This window comes from Mus pahari, chromosome 2 (genome assembly GCF_900095145.1).
Source record: "Mus pahari chromosome 2, PAHARI_EIJ_v1.1, whole genome shotgun sequence".
Taxonomy (NCBI): Eukaryota; Metazoa; Chordata; class Mammalia; order Rodentia; family Muridae; genus Mus; species Mus pahari.
The window spans coordinates 117,884,111-117,911,073 of record NC_034591.1 but is presented as its reverse complement, the minus strand read 5'-3'; the positions used below and the strand labels follow the sequence as shown (position 1 = coordinate 117,911,073).

General features: G+C 45.8%; 1 protein-coding gene across 2 annotated transcripts in view; it reads left to right on the top strand.

Moving 5' to 3' along the window:
• Positions 1–26,963, top strand: part of Pdzrn3 (PDZ domain containing ring finger 3) — a 227,974-nt gene that overhangs the window by 161,361 nt on the left and 39,650 nt on the right. The window contains exon 1 of one of the 2 annotated variants that reach the window (XM_021189769.2): positions 17,351–17,701. The exons of the other annotated variant lie outside the window; for it this stretch is intronic. Coding sequence (XP_021045428.1) covers positions 17,633–17,701 — 69 coding nt within the window. The 5' untranslated portion in view covers positions 17,351–17,632. Of the gene's footprint in view, positions 1–17,350; positions 17,702–26,963 lie in introns of those variants that run through there. 2 annotated transcript variants of the gene reach the window in all.

Below are 26,963 nucleotides of genomic sequence, written 5' to 3'. Positions count from 1 at the left end.
CACCCCACTGTGGCTATAGATAGCACTACTAGCTGAGCATATTTATGATGTCTTTGTTTGCAGTTGAATAGTCTGTTACCCTGCCTCTCTGTAACCTATCCATGCAGTTAGCCAATCACAGACTGTGCCAGACACAAGAAATGACAACAAAAGCAAACAAAAAACTGAATTCAGGGCCAAGGGGATACCTCAGAAGATAAGTTATTTACCACACAAGCATAAGAACCTAACTTCTAATCCTGGAACCAAACTATGTAGGCCCAGTTGCACACACATCTGTAGTTCCAGTTCTTATACCACGAGGGGAAGAAGAAGCAAGAAAATCCCGAGACGCTTCCCAGTCAGTAAAGAGGAGCAGCAACCATGGAGACCCAGCTTCAGACAAGGTGGAAGGTGAGGACTGACACCTGAGATTGTCCTCTGACCTTTAAACACATGCCATGGTGTGCACACATCTACACCCACATGAGTTTGCACACATATGTGCTTCCCTGGGCGAAGGTCTACCTCAATGCTAGAATGCTTCTTAGAGTCTGCAAAGCCCTGGATTTGATCTCTAGACATGCACGCGTGCGCGCGCGCACACACACACACACACACACACACACACACACACGGATCTGTACTAAACATGTACAGACATTTTCTTGTTATTTCATAAACAGCACGTGTAACAACTATTTGTATAGTATTACAATTCAATATATAAGTAATCAGAGTATACAGGAGAATATGTAGAGGATATTATGCACAATTACTACATATTATTTTATGTAAGGAACTTAGCATCCACAGATTGGTATACACCAAGAGTCCTGGAATCACTTCTCCATAGCTAACCAAGATTCAACCAAATTTTGGGGTGATAGTTGAAGATCAAATTTTAGTTTTGTTCTGTAGCCAGCAAGCCATGTTTCCTCTTCCATCAGCGTCAGAATATTATTGTGGCCTGCGATCAATATGTCCATCGCTACACCAAATCCACTGGCAAGCACCCCCCAAATCCAGATCGCTTCTTTGTGTACTGGTACCGATCTGACTCGGTTCGACTCTCACAGTGTCCTTCTCCGTATTACACAGAAGTGCAGGGCCTCTACTGCACAGTCAAGCCACTTCTCGATGAGAGCTAGAGTGTGTTTATCTTACAATCTGTTGTTTATAGAGCTCTGTGTGGTGTGAAGCTTCTGCGTCTGTGAAATTCAATAGAGAGAAAGCTGATGACCTCATATAGAACATGAAGTGATTACAAGGGGTGGAGTCACCTGGCGTCAGCAAGCTGTTTTCTCCTTTGAGAACCGGGAGGGAGCTATGTTTTGACACAGTGAGCATGGTGCTAGACGAGGCTCGAGAGACAGGTAGCTGGTAATTCAGTCTGGTCTCTGAAGCCAATTTAGCGTAAGCATTTTTTTTTTTCTTAAATCCCACTTATTTATTCTCTTTATTTGGAGTATCTTTGCACTGTGTCCTAAGTGTCAGGCTTTGGCCTCGGTTGGATTAAGCGGTATGTGCGCTGTCTTCCATGTCCTGTGTTCTCTGGTGTTTGTGGTCTGCAGTTTAGAGTTGGTCAGGGAACTGATAGACTGGTTGGAGTATTTGTGTCCCTAAGACTTCCCTCCCCATCCCACTCACACATCTATCCACACATCCACTCCCAACAACACAAATATTGACTGTACCAATCATTCATTAGCAGTAAAAAATTGGAGAGCAATTATTTTTTTTTACTGCGCTTGCCCTGAAAGACACCATTAATTACTTTATTGCCTGTGGAGCTGAGCCAGTTTCGGTGTCCCGGGAGCCTGCTCCCCACCTCAAGAGGTATTAGCAGCTCGGAGGAACACAGGACAGGCTATCACCTGGCAAGCAGGGTACCTACACTGCCTTCTGAAGTGAGATGCCCCTGCCTTGGTGGTGGTCCCCTCCTAACAGGGAGTTCACAGGCCTGGACCAGCAGTGACAACGGTAGGTCCCCTGAGGGCTCCACTCTGAGCGGAGGTGGGCATGTGTGACATTTGGACTGTGACAGCTTCTTTATTTTATGTTTTGTTTTGTTTTGTTTTGTTTTGTTTTTTTGGTTTCTGTTTTTGATTTTATAAAAGTGTAAGAAATCCTTGAAATCCCAGAGATGACAGATTGCCAGGGAGGAGTTTTCTGGTCCTTGATATTGATGGCCTCCTCCAAGAGAGCAGAAAGAGTTGAGACACTTGCCAGTCCTTCCTGAGCAACCCCTCACAGCTGGGCTTTTGCAGGTGGGCGTGACCCAGAGCAGCCATGATGGTATTGGTGGATGAAAGCCCTCCTCATTCTGTACTGGTTAGTAGAAATACAAACAAACCTAAAGGAATTTGCTCTTGGAGTTGAACCAGCCTGACTGTGTATGTCTGCTCAATCTGGAACCCCCCTCTTCTCTGTGTTAGAACTGGGTATCTCTGCATTATGTGTACATGCCATCTTCCATCAGTGAAAATGACTGCGGTGTATTAATATTTCTTAGGGTCCAATGTCTGTGGGTTACAGAGAATACTCCAAATCATATCATTTAGAGTTGGTATGTTTGTGATTTACAGTCTTGGCTTTTGTGCTTATCACCTGTGTTCCCCATCTTTTTTTTACTGTAAGTTGAATTAGTTGGGAAATAACATAACAATAGCTGAGCCTGTTGAATAAGCTCTACGGGAGACAGGATAGAAGAGTTATGGGATTGATGGATTGCCAGGATAGTCCTGGAGCGCTGCAGAATGGATTTACACCATGGATTTACCTTATATCAGATTCGTTTAATCCAAAATAATTTTAAGGAATAGTTCCTAAAAGCAAATGCAATAGATTGGGCTGACTTGTTTCCGTCCTTGTCAGGACTTTAATAAATAAAGAGTAAAGCCAGTAAAGGAAAAGCCCTCCTGCGTTGCCTGGTTTTGTCACTGCCCACCATGTTTCCTCAGAAGCTATAGGCACATCTTATACACTGGGCTCAAATATCTTTTGCATGTCAGTAAACATCAGTATTATAGTATCTGTTTGGAGCTCAAGTTATATGAACAAAAAGTCAAGGTTACTACTAGTGAAAGCTCAACTAAATGATCAATTCAAGCTTGCTTTGGTTAAATTATATATTCAGTTATTTTTGTTTGAAATTAAAAGCTTGGTTATGTTACCACGTGCTATGTTAGTTTACAGGTGCTGTTCACGTATTTAACAATAATGTACCAAGTGTGATTAACAAGGTGGCTGCCAGAAGAAAGAAGCAAAATAATTATTTTTTCAATATACAAGTCCTCATCATAACTCACAGATCAATATGGATCCATGGGGATTTGTTCTTGCTGTGGCTTGGGGACCTCAGGGTAGTCCCCTTTCATTCCCCTATGAATGTAAAACCTGGACACTTACGATTGCCAGGCAGGTCTGTCTTTCTCTCTCTTTTTTAAAAACTGATGTTTAACTACAACCACTGGGACCTAAATCAGAGCATCCTGTGCCTAAGTATGAATATTAATCAGACGCCAGGCCATAGAGTGTCTCGCCGAGTTTGACAGTTTAAAGGATCAGTTAGTTAATTAGAAGATGACATGGCACACAGGTCCCCAGGCTCTGTCCTGCCTTCTGTCTTCTCTTTTCATTTTCCTTTTTGACAAGTTGGATTACATCATTACCCGGAGTTTCACTTGTTAGCCCCATCACAAAATGAGAATATTTTCAGCTTTAATTATCTGTGATCTCCTCCCCTACCTCTGCAAGGACCAGGCTTACAATGAGACTCAAAGAAGCATAGGAGAATCAGAAGTTCAAAGGCCCATAGAAATCAGCCCTGCTCATCCAGCTGCCCCGCTTCGCAAGATGAATACGAAGGTCTCCTCTAGCCTTGGAAACTGGGTTGTGGTAGCCATGGTGATGGCTGTTCACTATGACGGTACAGCAGGTGTAGACATGTCCTGTCGGGTGTCCCCATGGCTTCTCCAGCTTGAGTTGACAAGCCCTGGGAACATCTTCACAGGGTGGTCACCAATTATATTGTCTCCTGTTCCTTGTCCATCACTGCACCCATGAGCTTCACTCCAAAATCTGAATAATTCTCTCCTAATTATTTCGGGCCATGATATTTCCCCAAGGGAAAATAAGATTTAGATCAGCATTTAGTATTTTGAATGACACATTCTCTGATAACTCTTTGTCTTGCCATTTTTCCTGCATCTGTCATGGCTCATTGACAGTTTGCTTATGTGCCTGTGGGCTTCCTAAGACCCTGAGATTCTCGATGGAAAGAACTAAATATTATGTGTGTCACCCCCAGTGGACATGGACGGGAGTTTGAAAAGAGGACAAATAGGAAAATCTAAAAATCTGCCGCTGGTTCTAGGAGCCATACCCTCTGCAGAGTAATCGAATACGAGTAATTCTTCAGTCCTGTGTGGCTAGACGAAATGTTAGCTGAGACAGCCTGTGCTGGTGCCTGATTGGCAATGGAGCATCCTGATTCTGAATCCCAGGTGCCCGACCTTGCTAGACCTTGCTTGTCTGTTGATGAGAGGTATCTTCGGTCGGCACCAGACGGTTCCAATTGCTATATTCTCCACGAGAATGCACAGAGATGATAGAGGAGAGGGAGAGTTGACATCTGTGTTAGGCATTATGCTGTGGTGTAGAAAGGTAGTGATTTCCAAGATGTACCCCATTATTTAGAAGAAGAAAGAGGAGAGCCGGCACGTGTGGCCAGCAGGGCCTATGGTGATCTAATAAGACCTAGAAAAATATATATATTTTTTTGGGAGGATGGGGGAAGGGAGGTAAAGATCTGCAGTTAGAGGGGAACTAGAGCTGGCAGTGGTGTTTAGGTGAAGGGGGCTAGGGACACATCTCAGTGCTGCCATGTAGTAACAGCTTGACCTCATCCTATAAGACCCTAAACATCCTGGACAGCAACTTAGTCATCGTTTAAGGGGGTGAAAGTAAAGGCTATCCAGCATAGGCAGTGGAGACGTGTGAGGAGAAGCCTGGAGGAAGAGGAGGGGCCATGGCAGATGTGAATCCGGAAGATGGCTAGGGAACAACAGCTTTGGGCTGGAGGAAAGGGACAAACGAGACATAGCCGACAGCCCCACCAGGATGAATGGTGGCCCAGGAGTGTGCGCCTATTAGTAAGGAAAGCCCAAGGTCATGAGCATAAAAGGGAGGGTGCTCGTGTGTCTGAATGTAAGGATAAATAGGGACAACTTTTACAGCATTTAGAATCATGTAAGAGAAGAAATCCATGGGCATGTCTGTGAGGGACTTTCTAGATTGTGTTCATTGAGGTTGGAAGACCCTCGCTAAACTCAGCCAGCACTGTCCTATGGGCTGGGATCCTGGAGTGAATGTAAAGGAGAAGTCAGGTTAAGGTCCAGCGTCCCTCTCTGTCTGCTTCCTAGCTAGCTGCCTTATGATGGACTGTAGCCTCAACTTGTGAATAAAAAAGGCCCTCTCTTCCTTAGGTTATATCAGATATTTTACCACAGCAATGAAAACCAGAATTAATATCCTGGGTAACCAGCATGGGGTTGGGGAAGGGGGAGACTGTGCAAGAACAGGGAATTAAAAGGGACCACAAAAAGCCTGCTGCGTTTCAGGGGGTTGGCACGGAGCTGGAAGATGAAGCCCGTGCCAATCAGAATCAGTCAAGAATCCTGCCAAAGCGCTGTCACAACGTAGCTGACAGGAGTAGGGAAGAAATGCTGTGGGAGACAGTGGCTCGTGGGGCAGTGGGTGGGGGATGCTTCAGTCACAGACATGGAGAACCCACCGTGCTACCGTGTGGCTCGCTCAGTATGTGACTGGAGAGGCTCGGAAGCCTCCTCCTTCCATGAGCTTCCCCACCTCTCCATCAGGTGGGGAGTTTCTCATGTCCAGAAGCAATCTGTTTCTCCATCCACTATCCTGGGTCATGGTTCGTCTCTCAGCCCACATGGTCAGCTCCATAGACAATGGGTGAACCTAGGAAGCGGGTACTGAGGGTTTAATATGTTATTTATGCTCTGTTCAACATTCCTAACTTAGGTTGAGCATGTCTTTGGAGTTGTTTTGTTTGCCCTTACAAGAAAGGTACTAACAACTGAAGCCTTTAAGATGCTAATAAGACAGTGTGCTTGGCCATCCTCTGCTACATATGCTACTAGAGACACAGTTCCATCAATGGGAGGAGAGGCCCTTGGTCTTGCAAAGATCATATGCCCCAGTACAGGGGAATGCCAGGGCCAGGAAGTGGGAGTGGGTGGGTTGGGGAGCAGGGCGGTGGGAGGGTTTAGGGGACTTTCAGGATAGCATTTGAAATGTAAATGAAGAAAATATCGAATCATCATCATAATAAAAAGACAGTGTGCTTGTAGCTCATTCCTCATCCCCTGCATGTTTCCTCCTTTGTTATACCACGCCATGGTATATCAAAATACGGTGTCTTACTGCTCTAGAGAGCACAAGGCATCAGTGATAATTAGTTGATGGGGTGACTTGATGGGGGGAGGGGGATGGTATGCCTTGCCCAAGCAAATCTTTGAAGAAGTACTCAGTATCCATACACACCTGTGAAATCCCGTCCATTTCCTGTAATAACATGGCTCACTCGAAGGGAAGGCCATAGCAAGTTAGGCAGAATTCACTGTCCTCGGGGTCTGAGGGAGGGAGATGGTGAAACAGGGCCTTACCATTCCTCCCTTCCTTCCAAAACCTGAATTGTGGTTTTAGAGCACCCACTTTTTTTCAGCTTTCTAACTGATATTGGCCAGCACACTGCTGCCCGTGGGTACAGGCAGCTTACCTGAGAGATATCATCATCGTCAAGGCCTCCTACCATTTGGACGACTCTAATGGCTTTCACGCCTTTGTATCTCTCTGGTATTACTGTTTTGCTTCAGCAAGCCCACCAATATCAAATGTATCTTACCAGAGACTGTTCTAAATCACTTCCGTTTTCCCTGCCTCTGGGCTCTGACCATAAGACCAGAATCCTAAAGTGAGTGTGTTGCCGGTGATCTACTGTTCAACTTCGCCCCATTTATAGCGTAGAAAACTTTTATTACCATTTAGACACACATATGTCTGTTTTTGTTTTTGTTTTTTTTTTTTTTTTTTTAAGGTTAAGGACAACATCACTGGTGCTTATCCAGCTCACAAACATACTAAATTGTTATATTTTCCCAGAGAATGTTAAAAAAAAAAATTAGTGTTGCCCATTTGTTGGCAGAATCTCCCTCTGGAAACAAATCACTGGTCTCAATGGCATTTCCTAACTTACTCTGTGAAGTGTTGTTTTATATAGAAAGTAAATCCAGGGTAGAAGCTTTGCGAGTAATTTCAGACTTGATGGTACTTGAACCTCACAGGTAGAAGTGAATTATGAAGCCTCAGTTGTCAGCTTTTTCCCCAAGTGAGTGTCTTTAGTGCTTCTTGTTTATCTCCCTAGTAGAGCTGTTTTAAACTCCTGAGCCAGCTTCTGTTTAATGCCCAAGTCACCCAGCTAATGCATGCCCTACCCCACCCCCCACTGTTACCTGGCTTCTTCAAACCTCACAGATGAGCGAGCGAGTGAGCGAGCGAATGGGCCCATGACTCAATTCCAAGCTCATAGAAAGAACAGTCTACTATGGGGACACGTCCTGAATTCCAGCATCTGGCCAAAGGGGAAAGCTATCAACATATCCACTGGAGCTCTGATTGCATCTGAGAGCCACTGAAGAAAACACAAAGCCGTTTGCCAGTTGGATGCCCAGTTCAAAATTCATATTTAAACTCTCCCTGCCTCTAACCTAGTGCGGTTTTTCCATTCTATGTGTGTTCACTTATGTGCCTATGTATGTATGTATATTCATGTGTCTGCACGTGTGCACATATGGATGTGATATCAGAACGCAACCCTGAGTATCATTCCTCAAGACACAAGCCATGTTGGGGTGCAGGGGGGCTGGGGGTGAGACTGAGTCTCTCACTGGCTCGGATCTTCCTAGTTTGGCTAGGCGAGTTATCCAGTGAGTCTCGGAAATCTACACGGCTTTGCCTCACCAACACTGGGATTAGGATAATATGCCACTGTGCCCAGCTTTTCGTCAGGATTCTAGGGTTCAAAGTCAGGCTCTCATACTTACGCAGCAAACTTGTGTTGGCTGAGCCATCTCCACAGCCCTGCCCTTTCTCTCTGTCCAACCTTTCCCCCTAGCATCAACAATCACAGTCTCTTCCCTCAAGCATCGCTTCTGCCTCTTCCTCCATCTACCTTCTAGTACCTTCTAGTGCACAGTTCTCGAGGACTTTGCCTATGCCTCATGCCTGGAGGCTCTAGGACCATCTCTGCTCAGCAAGTTCTCCCTTGTGTTGGTCCTTGACTTCAGGAATGTAAAGTTCTCCTCCTAGTTAAGGCTGGCCCCAGACACCATTCTGTCCCAACCCCTTAGCTTCACCTTTGTCTACTTGAATTAAATGGTTGGGAAGGGGGAAGGCCGGGCCTCAAGAAGGCGACAGGATGCAAATACCTACAGATACTGCAGAGCTTCAGACCAGTTTTGAGGATGAAACTGGGGTTGGCTTTAATGTGTGTGTGGAAGCTGAAGGATGGAGTTCAGGCTGCAGCATGGAAGGCAAGGGAAGATGTGCCAGTTTACAAATGGATGGTGAAATGGAAGGTTCCAGACATCCTTCAGAAAGAAAAAAGAAAAGAAAAGAAAAGAAAAGAAAGAAACTGGTTCTGGAAGTCAAACATATAGAGCTGCTGAGGCAGTGTGGGAAAAGTCAGAGTGAGGCTGGAATTCAGTACAACGGGGAACTCCTTCTACCCAAGACAAACGCAGCAAGCTGTCAGTATTATGTGGTATAGGGTGAGTCTTCTTATCTTTGCATTCACACAGGTGCTATGTAGTATTTTTCACATGTTGCAAGTGTTTTATTTTTCTACATCATGGGGATTGGGTTTTACTTCAAAAGCATAAGTAAAATCAAGTGAGCAAATTTAAAGAAAACCATTTCATAAATAGTACCTGGGGCAGCTGATGAACGACCATAGCAGCTCCCTATAGCTGGACGTCACGAAGGAGACACTGCAGACGTGTCACCTACGGTGATGAGCAGTAGACAGCATATGACAACTGGGAAAACATCCATCATCTTAGCCAAAGCAGCTGGTACCCTGTGGAAACGTGAGGACAGGGACCGTGTGTGCCGTGTTAATCCCTAAACAACGGTGTCTGGTTCACAGTGGCTGATGAGTAAGGATGCTGAGTGAATGGGTGGAAGGGTGAAACAAGGCTTCATTTTCCATGGTGAACAGACACCTCTGCCACTCACTCTCTGCAGCCCTGGGCTATGACAGAGCCAGGCTGGGAACAGTGAAGTTCTCACACTCTCCCTTGGAAGGAGCTCCCAGAAGACACAGCCTCCCTCCAGTGGCCTACCTGCCACCTGTGGCCTCAGACAGAGGCCTTGTGTTTGTATCATAATATGGAGCCACCCTTGCATAGACCTGGCACCTTGGTGCTCTGGAGCTCCAACGGGGCCATACCTGGGTGTAGGAACAGCTGAGCGGTCAGAACCACCCTCCCCCCCCCACTCCAGGGAACAGCTTTGCCCTGCCCCTGCTCAGGTTTGCCACATGGAAATGCAAGGTCCTGTGAACCAGAGCATAGGAACTGGACAAAAGATTTAAAAAAAAAAAAAAAAAAAACTGTATTTTAGATCGCAACTATTGATGTTTAAATGTTTCTGATTTTCAGAACTACCATTTAATTAGAACTTGTTTGAAGATACTGACAGTGGTCCAACATCTAGTTTGTAACCCCTAACTTAATTTGTAAGATAACGAGATAAGGTCATATCCTCCCCCCATCCCCCACCATGGTTTTGTAGCTTTGGGTTGTCTTTTGGGCATTCTTAACAAGCTTGGTACTCTGTGAATCTCTAGGATGCACCAGAAGTGTTTTCAAGTGTCCTCAAAGTCTCTCCCTTTTCCCTCTCTTGTGCTTTGACCACCCTGCCACTTGCCATTCTCTCTCCCTCTACACTCATAATAAGCATGCGTAAGTTCTCCAGAACCTAAGTTATTGAGCCCCTGTCTGGGTTCCTGCCATTTGTACCCAGAACGCTACTTTCCATCTCTCCTCTGTCCCCATGATTCATTTGTCTCCTCTTCTCCCACCTGGGCTTTCTTGCTGCCCAAGGATTAGAGCACATACATGGGATTCCCTCAGGTCTGTGAGCGCTGGCAAGGTGGGCTAGGAGCCTAGGCAGGGTCACAGAGCCTCTCTCTCACCTCCACACACCATACAGAATGAAGCCTGCTACACATCTATCACATTACCTAAGCCCAGAGACAGACCAGAGGCAAATCTGAAGGTACTTCTTATCCCTCATACTCAGAAGAGACTCCTGTGGGCCCATCGGTCTTCTGACTATACATGTAAAGGAGAATTGTCCAGAATAAGATTAGACACATCGTGGTACTGGCCGGTCATGTGCGGTCCTGCTGGCAGGGTCACTCTTCACATGTGTTGATTTAGGATCATCTTGTGAGGACATTGTGTTTCTTGAGCTGTTTTCTTTAGCAGGCCTAGCCCTTTCCCAACAAGAAGATAGTCTGCAAAGCCTGCTGCATACATCAGCATTCCTAATGGACAGGCAAGGTCTTACCTGCCTTAGGGTTACGTCAAAGTCTGATCTCATTGCTGCCAGGTGCGTGCTGAGTGTTATTGGACATCTTACTCCGACTCCTTCAGCCTATTTGGGTTGAACAGGAATGGCTGTGTGGAGTGGTGAGGGTCACTGGCTCATCCTCCCATTAGTATCAAAGAACTATTTCTCAAGCTCAAATGTCCGTGTTGGCCAGTTACGGTCCACAAGCCATATCAGCTTATAGCCCATCTTGGTAGGGCCTGCAAAACAATAGGTGCATTCTAGATCTAGGGGATTGTTATGAATATACAAGACAGTGTGATAGTCTTGATTTTGCATATCCCACAAAATATATTTTCTTTTTAGCCCTACTCTTATGGGAAAGGTTTATGACCCCTACTAGAGTGTGCTAGAGGGTTGTTTTTTTTTTTTTTTAAACCCTTCAAGATGGTTGTTTTTATTTTTTTTTTCTTGATTTATTGGCCACTCGCAGAATATATTCTAAGAAATCTGACAAGTGTTTGCTCTTTGACGAGCCCTCCTCTGCAGTTCCATAAGGTAGAGGAGCCCTGTTCCCAAGATGCTATGAGCTCATCACCCCTCTGCAAGTTGTTCCATAGACTTGGCTGAGTCATCTCAACATACTTCCCTGCCCTATCCAGATGCCCACACCACAGCCTACATGATGACCTTGTAGGAACTCAAACTTGTTCTTCCCATGTGAGGTCTTCCGGGCCTGAGGATCACTCGAGGCATTTAGGGGAATCCATACTCAGAAATTCCCAAGTCCAGCTGTGTGTGTGGAGATGGAGACACTCATCTGTCACTCATGACAGGAAGAGGTCCAGGAACCATCATAATGTGCTGTTGCAGTCCAAAGACTAGGCATGTAACAGGGGGGTGGCCTTATAGGTCAAGGACATGAGGCAGCCTGGTGTTTCTGTTGAAGATGAGATACGTTAGAGCTCTTTTCTGCCACTCTCCTGCACATACCAGGTGTCTCTCCCCTGTTGCTGGCCTTAGTTGCATTCGTGTCCTCTGTGTTCTGCTAAGCAGGTCTTGGAGCCAGATGCTCATCTGCCTGTACAACATCCGAAGGTGGCTGTGGTACATACTCAGCAGTCTGCTTGCCTTTTCCCTTCCCCAACCTCTTTGCAGGACACAGCATCTCCAGTAGCTTCAAGTGCAAGCAGGAAGCTCTCGATCTCCAACAGCCAGCGTATTCCGAGATTCCTAAATGCCCTTGAGACAGCAGCCCCTCAATCAATTTGTTGAGGAAAAAAAAAATCCTTTTCATTGTTTAAAATTAGACGTGGGATCCTGAGCTGATGTTCTGAACAGAGAGAACGTCTCAGAAACAAAAATCACACTCAGCCGCTCTTACATCTGCCTTCAAGTCATCTCTTTGGTGTTGGCTGATAATTTTGAACATGTTATCTTTCCATTCTTGTTTTTCAAACAACTTTCTGGCTCTCTATCAAGCCCAGGGACCACTCACTGTGATTCAGGTAAGCTATCAGAAACTTGCCTTGTCTTACTGGGGATTAACTAGAAGTCACTAAACCATTTCCTCAGACTGTGACTGAATCCCTGGCCAAAACTGGTATACAGGGTTCATAAGAATAATCCTCGTAGCCAAGGCAGAAAAGACATCTTCCCCGAGCTTTCGGCCTTAACTTTCTTGTGGAAACAATCCTTTGGTCCATGTTGAATATTTGTTTGTTGGCTCAATATTCAACTTGCTCAGAAAAGCTACCCCGAAGAGTTCAGACCCTTGTTCTGTATCTGATATTGAACTTGTTTATTAGGTATATGGTGAGCATCCTCACAGGGGAGAGTTGGGCGGTTTGATCTGAGTGAGACGTGGGATCTGGTCCTAAAAGAGTTCCAAGCTAGGGGGAGGAAAGTGATATAGACACAGGCTAGCTTCCCCTGGGAGTTCTACAAAAGCTTCACCACTGCCTGTAGGATAGCGCTGTGACAAGGGAGGTGAGGTTGAGAGGCACAATAATGGACACGAAGTTGGATGCTCCAGGCACAGAGTGCAGCATCTAACTCAGTTAAATGCTGCCAGGCACCGCTGTGCATGTCCCCAGCAGCTGAAGCAAAGGGGACAAATAGAAGGGCGTGGCCCCTGGGTGGATGGAGAACTTACACTTTGTGCTATGGTCAACTTGTGTGTGTGTGTGTGTGTGTGTGTGTGTGTGTGTGTGTGTGTGTGTGTGTGTAGTGAATATGCTAGCCATGATGTATAATAAAATCTGAAAGGAGGAGGAGATTGGAATGATGGGGAAGACAAGTGAGGGTGATCTGAAAGGAAGAGGAAGACAATCTGGGGAAGGGTCAAGGCTCTAGGATCAGGCCAATCAGCGGGAAGGTTTGGGGAGGACAATTCTGTCCTCCTACCCACTGATATACATGCTCTGTGTGGCACTGTCCTGCCTCATTGCCCCATCACCCCACATCCATTTATACTGTTGTCCAGGAAGTCCATAGGGAAGCTTTTGTGCACAGTGTGATTTTATACAGTAGAGACTATGAGAAGATCCTATTTCAGGTATCAGACAAGGTAACGCAGTTTGTTTGCAGGAAACAATATGCTCCCTTTAGAGAGTTTGCTCAGCAGTTACGTTCAGGTGAGTTCACACCCACACCTGCTGACCTAGAGTAGCACTCCCATCTTAGGGAAGGTTTGTATGGCTATGATAAAACACCAAGACCAAAAGCAACCTGGGGAGGAAAGGGTTGATTTCAACACACAGCTTGGAATCCACCATTCAGGGAAATCAAGACAGGAACTGCAGGCAAGGAAGGGACTCAGGCCATAGAGGAATGCTGCTTTTTGGCTTGCTCTGCCCACTTTCTTCTAGCCCAGGGGCGACACCTGCCCACAGTGGGCTGGGTCCTCTCACATCAATTAAGAAAATGCACCACAGGCTTAGCACAGGCCAGTTGAAGTCTTCCTAAATAACTCTGGCTTGTGTCAAGTGACAAAGGAATAAGCCAGCAGAATCCCCAGTGATCTATAGATTTTCAAAGACCAGTTACTAAAGACATGTCCTGGGCCCCTTCAGCGATTTCAAACAGGCTCCTCTGTCTCACTGAGCGATCTTTGCTGACCCTTCTTTGCACTTTATTTTTTTAATTTCCACAAAGGCAGAGAGAGGCAGGAGTATGATGGTACAGGGTAAGCTGAGAAAAGTGCCCAGTGCTCTGGCGAGCGAGTTAGGGTTTTCAGATAATGCAGTCTCTTCACCAGTGTATGCCTTTGTGCAACATGCAGTTTTTCATTTTTCCCTTGCAGGCTTTAACAGTGTGTGTCCTCGCACTGTCACTAGGGTCAGTGTGGCCCAATGCTTTAGCGAACCTCTCTTAGAATAGACCATGATGCTTAGGAGCTCCATTATTAAGACTTTGAAAATGAGACTGTGTTGTGCGTGTGCTAGGCGGTTGTCCCAAATAGAGGTCACTCAGTACAGACATTGACTTGGTTAGTCTCGTTTTAGGTGCCGTGGGTACATGAGAGGTTTGCATTGTTAATTCCATGTGATATTTTAATGCTGATTGCTTGCATATATTATATCTGGTAAATATTGATGGTTACATCAATAATACCCTGATACTTTCTGACTTTCCTTTAAGACTGTGTCTTGTTATATACCGCAGGCTGACCATAGTCTTGTGGCAGTCCTCCTACCTCAGTGCTAGGATTACAGGTATGCATCTACAACTTGCTTCAACATTTTTAAGCTTATAAAATGCTCCCAAGTCCACAGTGTTTATGGACTGAAGTCCAGTGGAGTGTTTACTACAACTCTCTCAGCTTGAGATTATAACTTGAAAGATACATAACAAGATACATATAATATATAATATATAATGTATCATATATATATATATACATATATATATATATATATATTCTCTAACAACTCAACTTCCATTTACTTCAACGTTTATTTGTGGTTCTTTGAAAGTAAGTAAACAAAGAAAGACTGTGAAGCCAGGGGTCCTTGTCGCTTTAGAAGCCGGGAGTCAGCCATGACAGCATGCCTTCCCTTCCCGGACACCTGGCACTGTGCTTTCTGTTTCAAAATGGTGCTTGGAGCTTGCACTGGCATTCATGGCTTTATGGAGCTGGCAGGTGGATCTCCTCCTATCCATCCAGCTAGCCAACCTGTGGCTCCTGAGTACTCTGAGTTAGTGACGGTGAGACGGGCAGATGGAGGATGGTTAGGGACGGGTCAGGGAGCGTAAGCCTCCTTCAGTGACACTGTAAACCATCTGCAAGCAGGACCATCACTGATTCTGAAGTTATCCCAGGGACTGGGAGATGGCTCCTGGCAACTAGGAGGACCTGGGTTTGGATTGAGCACCCAGTAGTAGCAGCTAGATGTGGCTGTGAATTATTGAAGCCCTCAGTGCTTTGGAGTAGGAGCAGGTACACAAAGACAGGAGGATTGCTGGGCTCACCAGGCAGCACAGGCCAAAAAGCAAGCACCAGGTTCAGTGCAAGAGGCCCTACCTTAAAAGTTAAGGTGTGAAATTATAGAGGAGGACATGGGATGTCTACCTCTGGCTTCTGCATGTGGACATATGGGCACACACACACACACACACACGCACACGCACACGCACACACACACACACACACACGGCAGTGGGAGGGATATATCATCTTAAGAAAAGGAATATGATAATATGACACATTGATAAACACGATGGGTAGAAGATGCCTGCAGGTGACCTAGCACACAGGCTTTCCTCAAGAAGGCTCCTATGGGCTGAGATGGGGTGAAGGGTTAATAAGGAAGAGAAGGGAAGAACAGCTTTGAAAGAGAGCCGTTATCCACAGGAAGGATGTGGGTGGTTTGGAGTGTGGTGAGAACCAGAGCTGGGAAGAGGAGAGTGCCAGCTAATTAATAGGCAAGGACCAAATTTTGCCAGGCCTTCTGGGTCCCTGGCGAAATTTCTGTGCTTTCATCCAAATGTGATTAGAAGTCACCGGAGGGCTTTTAGGCCCAGACTTTAGTGATGGGCTGGATGTAGGGAAGGGATGAGAGCATGGATAAATACTACCTCCAGTTTTTGTCTGAGGGGCTTACCCTCTCCAAGTTGTTTACTTCCTAGCTCTGTAAGACAGCTAGTTAGCATGCCCACCATTACAGGTGAGGAGAAGGAGGCCTCACGAGCTTCTAGATAGATAAGATCCTTCCCAGAATCCTCCACAGCCGACAATCAAGGCTCCAGCCCAGACCCACCCTCCAATCCAGTCTATACCTGCCTCTTGTACCAGCTGATCAGAAGCCTCAGATAAGGACCCAAAATGGAAGTGGCCATCCTCCCCTCCAACCATCAAAGCTGTGAGCTAGCCCAGCCAAGAGGCAGTACCTCATTTTCTGTCTGAGAAATAGGACCCTGCCCACCTGTTGGCCACCAGCCCAAGTAGGAGTTAATTGGGACAGGTTCACTCACATCTCAGGTGTGTCTCGGCTCCCAGAAAAAAGGGAGCCATTATTCTTGCACTCCCATGACACCTCTTGACAGGGGATGTGGGAGTCTTTCTCAGACAGTTCACCCTTTATCAAAGGAGGGGGTTGGTGATCGCTCTGAAAGCAGGTATGGGAACTTTCAGCTTTGCCATTTGGGGTAAGGAAGAAACACCTATGTGTTATATTCAGGCAGAGGGCAAGCAAGTGTTTGGTTGGGTGGGTGTTGCTGTTGTTGTTTTTAAGTAGTTTAAAAGAAATCTGTGAAGCTTGTTCAGTGGTTCAGTGGGACAGAGACTGAATGGGAAGCAAGAAACATTGTCTTCAGACAGAACCCCTCCCCTCCTCCTTCCCATTCCCCTCCCCTTCCCTTCCCCCTTTCCTTTCCCTTCCTCCTCCCTCTCCCCTTACCTTTCCCCTACCCCCCCCCCAGTGCTGTCCATTATCCCCTTCCTGCTTTCTTGTCACAACACTAGGCACAACTACAGAAGCCTGGGCAGCTGTGGGCTGCCAGAGCATAAGTAGTACCAGCCAGTGACAATTGGCTCTGAAGTGTCACCTCTGCATTATTTGTGGCATCTGCATAGCTGAGGAGATGGCACAAGGCTGGCAGCTTCTATTCCTTCCAGGTCACTTTGACAAATAAGTTTCTGCTGCCTTTGGGATTGGCAGGGTATGTTGGTAATAATATCTGCTTGCTCCCCTGTAGGGCAGCGTCTCTCCTCACCACCCCTAGCTACTTTACATACTCACAGATCTCGCTTGCAATTTACATTTGTATATTTTATTCATAGGTGAAATTTTTTCCCCTACAACTTTGTACAGTGCTAAACATTATCTGAATATTATTCAAAACATGTCCTTTCCATAAAATCTGTTTATGTGCCATCATTATCTGCAGCATTAAATACATTTTATATCATCAGAAATTTTATGATATATTTAAAAATGAATTTCTACTTAGCTGAAACGCATTAGGGATTATCCTAAGAGACCCTGCTGGAAAAAAAATGCAGTCATGTTTATTTGTAACTGCCAGAAAATGGCTTGCAAAATTGTTAGTGTCTTTTTATTATTCCCTACCACTGGAGCACTTGCTTGTTAATTAGAGAAATTTCAACTGTCATAGTTGGCAATTATAGCTTCTGTATCATTGTCTGTTATGAATAGTCAATGAGAGCTGATTAATATGCATGAGCAGCAGTATATATAGCGTGTGCATTGGACCACAATCCAGCTGCCAGAGTCACTCGGAGCAGAGTGTGTGTGTGTGTGTGTGTGTGTGTGTCCCTGTGTGTGTGTGCGTGCGTGCGCGTGCGTGCATGCTGTGAGGGAAGGAAAGGAAGCGTGGAGGAAGCAGAGAGTTGTTTTTGCAGCCTCAGAGAGCCATGCCCGTGTGAGGCTTTGTAGCTGCCTGACTCACCTGAGGCTCTCAGAGAGCCCTTCAATGCCTGCATGCTGAGGGAGTGGCTTCCCAGGCGCTGGAGGTCCTGAAGCCTTTCTTTGACATTCCTCCAAACATGGGATGCAGCTTGTGCAGCGCGCAGAAGCAAGAGGAGCAGTACAAATTACTCTACGAAGTTTGCCAGGTAACTGCGCGGCAGGTGATCCTGCAGTACTCACCTGGCCGCATCCTTCCTGGGGCAGGAATCGGGAATGTCTGTGTGTGTTTGTGTTCTGCCTACGCCTGCCTTGCCCACTTCTCCGGAGATGATCTGTTAACTCTCTTAAGAAATGTGCTTCCCGGCAGCTCTCCGGTGCTCGATTTGGAGAGTCTAAATAGCTGTTGATGGTCTTGCGATGTGTTTGAAGCAGCTGGGTCACAAAAGCTCCATGACAACTGAGCGCTCTACAGAGTGGCCAGACAGAAAGGGTCAGAGAGTGGTCACGCCATCCTTTGAACAAGTTGGGGAAGGCGGGAGGGGAGGGGCAGTGATGGATGCTTGCAGTTTTTGTGTCTGTTTAAAACAGTTTTAAGGCACTGCTTACAGCGGAGCAAAGTCCTCTGTTGAGTCCTCCTTCGGCAGCGTCTTGTACCGGGACATGTGGTTCACATTTGTACCTCACGCTTGCCCTGTGCTTAGGTCTCTCTGTTGCAAATGTTAGCAACTTCTGAAGCAAGTGACTCGGTCTTACAGACTGTCACCCTCAGCAGGTGATTTGTCACGGCTTCTACGTCACAGCATGAAATTTCAGTTGAGATGTCAGGGAATGTGTTCAATACAGCCCAGATAGCTTATTTTACATCTATGTTGAGCGCTTTCCTTTTAAGTATTCAAGCTCCATCTTGAACAAGGTGCTTCGACATGGTTCTTGCTAACCTAACTCGGCAGTTGAGGATTTTCTTCTTGAATCAGTTTGGCTCCTTTAAAAAATAATTTCAGTGAACAGAAAAATCACAGTCTGGTAAGGTTTTTTTTTCCTTAATCATAATAGGAGAATAACATGATGGAAAGCAAAAAAAAAAAAAAATGGGTGGGTTTCTTGTTTATAACAACAAATGGCTAATTAATACATTTTAAAGAACCAGGCTTGACTTTAAAAGGAATTTGATCAGTTAGTTGCGTGTTATTTTCACATGAGCCACCAGAGGGCGTGTGTCCCTAGCAAGACACAGCAAGGCAGCTGAACTTGCGTCTGTGAGCAAAACCTAATGATACTGGGATGCTACTGGGTGAATAAAAGGTGTGTCTGTCTGTATGTCTGCCTGCTCTCTGCAGTACGGCATATAAAGGGTCAGTGTGTAAGCATTCTAAGGTTTTTTGAACTGTCCCACCTGTTAAAAAACAAGTGTCTTAAGTGTTAGAAATATCCTTGCCTTCCAACCCCATGGTCAGGACTTAGTGGGACGCATGCCTTGTTCCCAGCAGTCTAGGGATGTCTGAGAGCATCAGTACTGCCACCACTGATGATCTGGCCCCCATCCCACATGTCATCATGCGGGATGTTCAAAGCCTCAGTTTACCTGATGATCTGGGGGATCTCTTTTTGAGCCAAAATTTAAAAGTGAAATGAGCTGAGTACCAGACCCTGTTGGCTAAGCAGTGTGCTAGGTTAGGCTTGGCTACTGCAGAGGGAGTAAGTTACATGGTCATTTCCAAAACTCTGTTCCTGGTTTGGTTTGGTTTGGCACCAAAACTATCATGTAGCTTCCATTTAGGTGAACTTCATATACATTTGATAGTGAGCCCCTTCCCAAAGTCAACTTTATGATATCTACAACAAATCTGTGGCAACCTATTTTTCATTCAACCTTATTATTTATGCTCTTAAGCCCAGACTACAGTCCCAGAAGAAGGAATCTGGATTCAGTTTGGTTTTTACTAGGTAAAATTTTGTGGGGCTATTTCTGTCTGAAGTATCATTTGGTGAGCTGCTGATAAATGACTTCCACCTGAAATGCATGTTGTCAGCAGCTTAAGGAACCATGCAGATTTATTTTCAGGGAGCCCAAACTACTTCTCAGACCCACTTCCCTTGTGCCAGCTAAGTAAAATCCCTTCTCCCGCCTATTCTTCGGGCGCCCGAACCATAGCACAGAGGAATTCACAAAACTCTTGCAGGAATTAGTAATTGTATCCTCACCCTTATTATGCAAAACCTTATTAGAACAGAGAAATTAAGGTTTCCATAAATTACAGTTCCAGAAAGTCCGGGGTGTCTGGCTTCAGTAAAGCCTTCATAACAGGCAGCACAAAGAGGATCAAATATTCTAAGGCTCTGGCTTGATCCTTTACTCATCCAGAGATAATTCAAAGAGATGCTCTTCATTAGGGCCATCGGCAAGCCGCCTATAATTTCTTTGGGGGGCTGCTGTGAGCTTAATGGTGCAGAACAATGGCTTTGCCTCTGGTTGCACACACACATACACACACACACACACACACACACACACACACACACCTTATTTTACCTTTAATCACACTAGAACAACAACAACTCCCCAACTTGCCTGCTTGCTAAAGGGTGACATAGTCATTGACACCCTTGTGCTGAGAACTTGAGGGACGCTTGAATACTTTTGAGGAGAAAAAGCAAGCTTCGTCCTACCCTGGGCTTGTCAGATCAGTTGAGGGCTGCAGTTTCTTGGTCATTTATACCTGCAGTATTCCACTGGAGGCCTTGATCTAGGATCTGTGTGCATTCTGGAAATGGAAAGTTTAAGTTAGCAGCTGAAAAGATCAGCCCATCAGGTGACTTCGACCCCCCCTAATTCAAGGGAAAGAAAAAAAGATGCCCAAAAGAAAGATACTTAGAGGCGGTCAAAGGTATATACGTCTTCTACTTGGGGAAATTGGATAGCACAGAGAATCTCATGTTCTAGCCTCTCAGCTCCAGGGTGGAAAGGAAGGAAAATGCCCATTCAAGGTCCGTGGCTCTGTTAGCGGGACACCTGTGATTCCAGGGCAGGCTGGATGTCAGCTGGGCTAGCAGGAGAAGTGGAATGGCTGGCTGGGTATTTTGCAGGTCTTCCTGTGGAGAGTTATAGAAAGGAATAGAAAGGATCAGAGGTAGCGACCGTCCAAAAGAACCCTGAGGCGTCATGAGTCAACAGGGAAGTAACTCTGATAGGGAATTCTGTTTCCAACTAGAAACTGTAACCAACTCACTTTCCTGAAGTCTGCAGACCAGTTTTCGAAATGACAAGGAAAACACGCTTCCACACATCTACAGCATTGCCTACAGCATGCTTGGTGTGTACTCGTAATATGCTAAATGCCGGTCATCTGGTTTCCCATCCAATTCACACAGCAGCTTGGAGACAGGAGATCTTATAATCCCCAGTCAAAGACGAAGCAGTTGACATGCAAAGTGGGGCTGGATCTGCACCTCAATTCTCAGGTCTGAAAACCTTTCCTTACACAAATCATTTCCAGCAGTGTCAGTGAGTGTATGACCAACATTAGAGAGAGACTCTACTGGGATAAAGTGATTACAGTCAGTGCAAGCACGAGGTCACAAGTTCGATCCCCAACACTCACAGAAGCCAGGTTTCATTGTGCTCGCTTGTAATGGTAGAGCTGAGAACGCAGACACAGAGAGAGCCCACGAGCTCAGATAAGCAGTTTTGAGAACTGTGCTGAGACAAGAAGGAAGTAATTCTGATAGAGACTACCCAGTGACAAACCTGTGTCAAAAATAAAAAGTTGGTGGCTCCTAAGAATAATGCTAGAGGTTGACCTCTCTCCTTTATGCACACAGACACTAGTGTACATACATAACAGAGAAAGAGAGAGGGAGGGGGAGAGGGAAAGGGAGAAGGAGAGAGAGAGAGAGAGAGAGAGAGAGAGAGAGAGAGAGAGAGAGAGAAGACTGCTTTCACCTGTGTGGGTGAAGAGCCTGCACTATCAAAGCAGATCCCCTTGAAGCTTGTCATTTCACTCCATCAAGCCACAAGAAGGGCGTGTGATGGTCACAAGAGGTGACCTCCGAAGTAGCAGAAAGTTCCCACTAACCTCCCAGGTTTTTCCCCCAAATGGATGGTCTTAAAAAGCCCTGGTCCTTTGGCCCTTGGTATGAAGATTAAAGCTGTGCCTTCTGCAGAAGAGTTGCTAGTCTTTATAAAGCATATACTTTACCCAGTAACAGTGTCACCCCCGAACATAGCAGCTGTCCTTGTTTGTGACCCTTTTTCCCCCCGTCAACCTATTAACTCGTAGGCTAGGAAAGCCCAGATTTCTCTGGTAAATACAAATTAGAATCAGCAAGTTTATGAGGCAGGCTGGAAACTTGACTGCACACAATCCTGTTTTCATATTTAATTAGCTGTGTGCAATACTCAATTAGATGAGTTTACTGCTGTAGAGCAACTGTGAGCCTGCCGTGAAGCAGCCGGGCCGTGGTATGATTAAGTATGGACAGAGTCGGTGGCAGTTAATTGGATGAACATAAACTTGACCTCCACACAGCAGTGCTGAACCAGGCCAAGATTTCCTGCAAATAGGAGTGTGTTTGCTTAAGCAGCCTGTCAACGCTAAAAGCACTGTTTTCGATGCTAGTTTTCCTTCTGAATTCATTTTGGGTGAAAAAGGTTTGAAAACAGAAGGTTTGCCCAGGTCTAGCTGTCCAGGTCTGTCACCCCAGCTGCAGGAGAAGGCAGAGGCAAGAGGATCACAGGTTCTAGACTACCTGAGCTACAGATGGAGCTCAACGGTAGCCTGAGTAATTCTGTGAGACCCCTTTTGCAAATACAGTTTTTTTTTAATTAGGTTATCTCCTTCTACCTAAGAAAATTGAGACACACCCCCCCTTATGAGAATGGAAGAGCCGTTATTTAAATGTGTGTATGTATCTGTCACTACATCTTATTTTCTCATCCGTAAGCAGTGGATCATAAATTGCTTTAGTGTTAAGAAATGAAAACAGAATGGCCTGAGGTGGAATCAAGGCCTGCACATGGAGCCTTCCCATCATGCCCCTGTCTACTGCTCCATCCCTACATGGGATATTCCCATCATGCCCCACCCACTGCTGTATCCCTACATAGAGCCTTCTCACCGTGCCCTGGGTATTATTCTTACCTCCACATGCCCTCTTTCCCCCACGCCCTGCTCACTGCTAAATCCCTGCATGAACTTTCCCAGCATGCCATGGCTTCCACGCTGAAGGACCAGTGCATCCCCACACTGAGAATTTCTACCATGCCATACAGTCCCATCCTGCCCCTATAAAGCAAGCCACCGTGCTCCCCAGCACGGCAGCATCCCTATACTGAGCACCATCCCTTCGGTGCTGTGAATCTCTAATCTGTTCCTACAGACTGTGCCTGCCGTGCCCTGCCCACTGTCATTTCCCTTCTCGTCTCTCTGCCTCACATCCATGTTATCATATTAATGCTGTCTTCCCTGCTACACTATGAATTCAGGAAGCCTTATTATTCTCCAGATATCCTTGCCATGAGCACCTTGCATTCTTCAGTGGCTTTGAGGAATGAGAAATAGATATAGTTGATATGTATGTAGAAAGACGATGGGGAACTGCACATAATGGCAGTGGCTGGACCCAGGTGGTGAGGCTGGAGGATGGAGGGGTCTGCATAGTTTTTGTTATTTGGTTCACTCAGCTTGAGAGCTCAACCAACCATGAGCCAAGGATCTTCTACACAGCCTGTGCTCAGTGACTCCCTGGAATACAGGGAACTGCTTCATGGTGGCCTTCAAAACTGTGTGTCCTCGAGTCCCTTCTAGTGTTCCCCATAAGCTTCCTGCCATTATTCATCTGCCCTGGTCCTGGGGTCCCCCTTTCAGTGCCCATGCCTACCTACATCCCTCCTTAAGATTTTGCAATGGGCTTTTCCTTCACAGACCTTCTCTGACGAAGACGTCCTCTCCGCATCCTTAATCTCTGTTGTGGTTCCCTTCCTGGGAGTTTCTACAACTTATCACCCATCTCAAGCCTCCCACCCACCCCCAAAAATGTCAGCTCCGTGAGGTGCTTTGCATCATTCTCTGGGGTGCCCCAGTCTTGCCACATAACCCAGTAACCATCAAAACCCTTTCCAAATTCCAAACGAGAACTGTATTAGATGGGTCCCACTTTGGTCCAAGGTGGGTTTTAGCAATGATAAATGAACCCCCGTCTCTAGTGCCAATGAGGCAAGTTCGATAGGACTGCGGGGGAATCATCAGCTCGTCACTCTGTGTCCCTGTTACCCACACACCTGCCATGGTAGGTAAAAAGAAGAAACATATGGAAGTGTGAAGAGAAACTAAAGTTTAATAGATGAGTTCCATTGTGCTCATTAATGATTCGGGACGGGTCATGGTTAAAAGGTAGGGGTAGAGGATACCGAAAAGAATGCTGTAGGGCCACACCTGTGCTCATACCCTGTGTTCTCTGACCACTGTGGGGTCAAGCAGGAAAGCAGCTCGGGTCCCAAAGCCTGGAAAACTGACTCCTTACAGAAGCACCTTCATTTATGTGACAGGTGTCACGCTGTGGGTGAAATGTAGTCGGCCGAGCTGTTGACCGTCAAGTGCTGCCCTGACAAGTGTCGGGAGTGAATGTGTCCTACTCAGAATGACCCACTTTTCCTCAAGCTCGCCAAGGGCATGCAAGGGCACACTGAGTTATGAGTCCGTTGGTAAACTCCAGAGAAAGGGTTCCTTTGACATAGCTGGTCACCTGCCTAGCAGGAAAATATTTTTCAAAAGAGTATGATTAGACATGTCAGTTCAGGATAAAAAGTAAACAAATAGTGCAGAAATGAAGAGAAGTTGTTGGCAGAAATGTGCAACTAACTGTCTTCGCACCCAACCCTGGATTTGAGTCTAAGATGGAAGATTCCATTTCCTTTATCTCACTAGTTCTCAAAGGTGCTCCCAGAGCAGCAGAACCCAGCCGAGACCTACTGAGTCAGTGTGTCAGGGGCTGGGGCCCATATCCCGTGAACCCTCAGGGAGCACGGTGCATGTTCACCCTGGTCTCACTTCTCAGTGAAGCCGAAAATCCTGGAAGAAGCTGGACTAACACTTCCCTGGCAGGTTTTCGGAAGTCCGTGCTAGATGCGTAGGCAGCACAGAAGTCACATTGCAGACGCATAGCTACAGACGGAAAGTTTAACCATCTGTTGGCTTTTTAAAAGTTATCTCCCTTGAGAAACCTGTTGGTTTTCTTTTTCTTTTTCCCTTTCTTTTTTCTTTTTTCTTTTTTTTTTTCAGTACTAGGAGTTGAACTCACAGATATCAGGCAAACACTTGACTAACTTAACCATAAGCTATATCCCCAGTCCTTGCACAATAGCATTTTTTAAGTAAACTATTCAATAATGGCCAGTTCACACATGTAAAACAGGTGACGGTGTATTTGTCTGTAAAAGTTCATTGTCCATCTGTGTGCACCCACAGTGCCGCCATTTGTGCCCTGCCCATCACTCTTCTGAAACAGCATCCTTGCTCCTGCTCAATCCACACTTCCTCCCGCTTGTGCAGACACTCCCCTCGCAACTGTAATGAGGACTATAATATAATTAATTCCCAGCACTGTGGATGGAGATAGGCAGACTTCTGCCAGAACAGAATGTATTTTTAGGACAGACACTGCTACTTTTATCTTCAGAATTCCGAGAAGGAGTGAGTTTGAGTACCAGCATCCTGCTGCTGGTCCACATAGCTATGACCACAATGACAAAACATGACAGCTGACTCCACTTCCAGGGGAGGTGGTTCAGGTTAACTTCCCACTGGATCTGCCAATTAAGCAACATTGGCTGGGATTGGGGAACAGTTTAGGAGCAGAGTGTGCGGCCCAAGGTTCCATTCCCAGGACCACAAAAAATATAAAGATAAAAACATTGACCCATTTTTCTTAGTTATTTTCTACTTTGTGTGATCGGGTACTTTATCAGAACGATCTAAGGGAGAAGAGTTTGTTTAGGCCCACAGTTTAGGGGGGTACAGTCCATCTCCTAGCAGGAAAACATGGCAGCTGATGCGTGAAGCAGCTGGTCACAGTACACACATCTACAACCAAGAATCAAAGAGGCGAGTGCTAGCATACATCTCCCTGTCTCCTTTTCAGTCAGCCCACACCCCAGCCTGTGAGATGGTTCCACCCTCATGTCAAGGATGGGTTTTTCTTGCTTTTTCTTATCAAGGATGGACTTCTGGGAATACCCATATGAGTGGACTCAGTGGTGCATTTCCACGATAATCTTAAATCTGTCAAGCTGCCCGTGAAAACTAACCATCAGCCAATCTTTTGCGGTCCTCCTATTACATGTGTTTAGGATGTATCTTGTGTGTTGGGTTAGGCGCTAACCATTAGAGGAGCCACTCTCAACCATGCTAATGCTGCAACCTTCTAGTACAGTTCCTCATATTGTGATGACCTCCAAAAATTATTTTCTTGCTACTTCATAACTGTAATTTCGCTGTTATGAGTTGTAAGTGTCTGATATGTAGGATATGTGATATGTGGTCCCCCAAAGGGGTTGTGGCCCACAGGTTGAGACCCACTGCATTAGAGGATGACCCTTTCATAAGGTACTTCCATGTTGATCTCCACGTGAGTCTCCACTCTATGCATGTCTCCCTCACCTCACCCCCCCCCCCACCTCACCCTCCATCCCAGTACTCACAGGGGATGAAAGATAACTTTCTCACACCACTTTTTTTTTTTTTTAACTTCTTGTCTCTTTGATGTTTAACTTGTCAAAAATAGCAAAATGTAGGAAAATGAATCTCACTTGAGCTTACATCTTTAAACCAGTCTCAAGGTTCAGGAATTCTCCCAAGGTTTTTCTCAGACTGAACCGGGCTTATTTAGAACCCTGGGTATCAGGCTCCATCCTTAAGTGCTATGACTGACTTAAGTATATGATGTACTGCTAGACTGGATGCTGCACCTGAGGAACCACTGCTCTGGGAGAAGTACAGGTAACTAGAGAGAGACAAAGAGGTAGGAGTAGGAAGAAAAACACTGAAGGGAGAGTGTCAGGCCTCACTGAGGCATACATTCACTTTGGGGAGATTCACTTAGAATTGGCATTGTCGGTGTCCTTGTGACACTTCTGAGGGATTCTATGGGCATCTGCAACGGTGTCCCCCACTGACAAGTTAATCCACCTCATCACACAGTCACCATCTCATCTTACATCATCACCAAGAGAAAAGTGAATATAATATGTAGTAATAATTATTAAAATCCCGACACAATAACTGGCAGCTGCCTACCCTCCATGCTGTTAAAATCTACTTTCCTATCTATAACCCCAAGTTATAACTTACTATTTACTGTGTTCCATCTGGGCTGCTCTTAAGGGCAATTGGGAAGCCCTCAGGATTGTGCTCTATTACCCTTAACCCATGGCGGCTTCTTCCTCCTCCTCTTCCTCCTCCTCCTCCTCCTTCT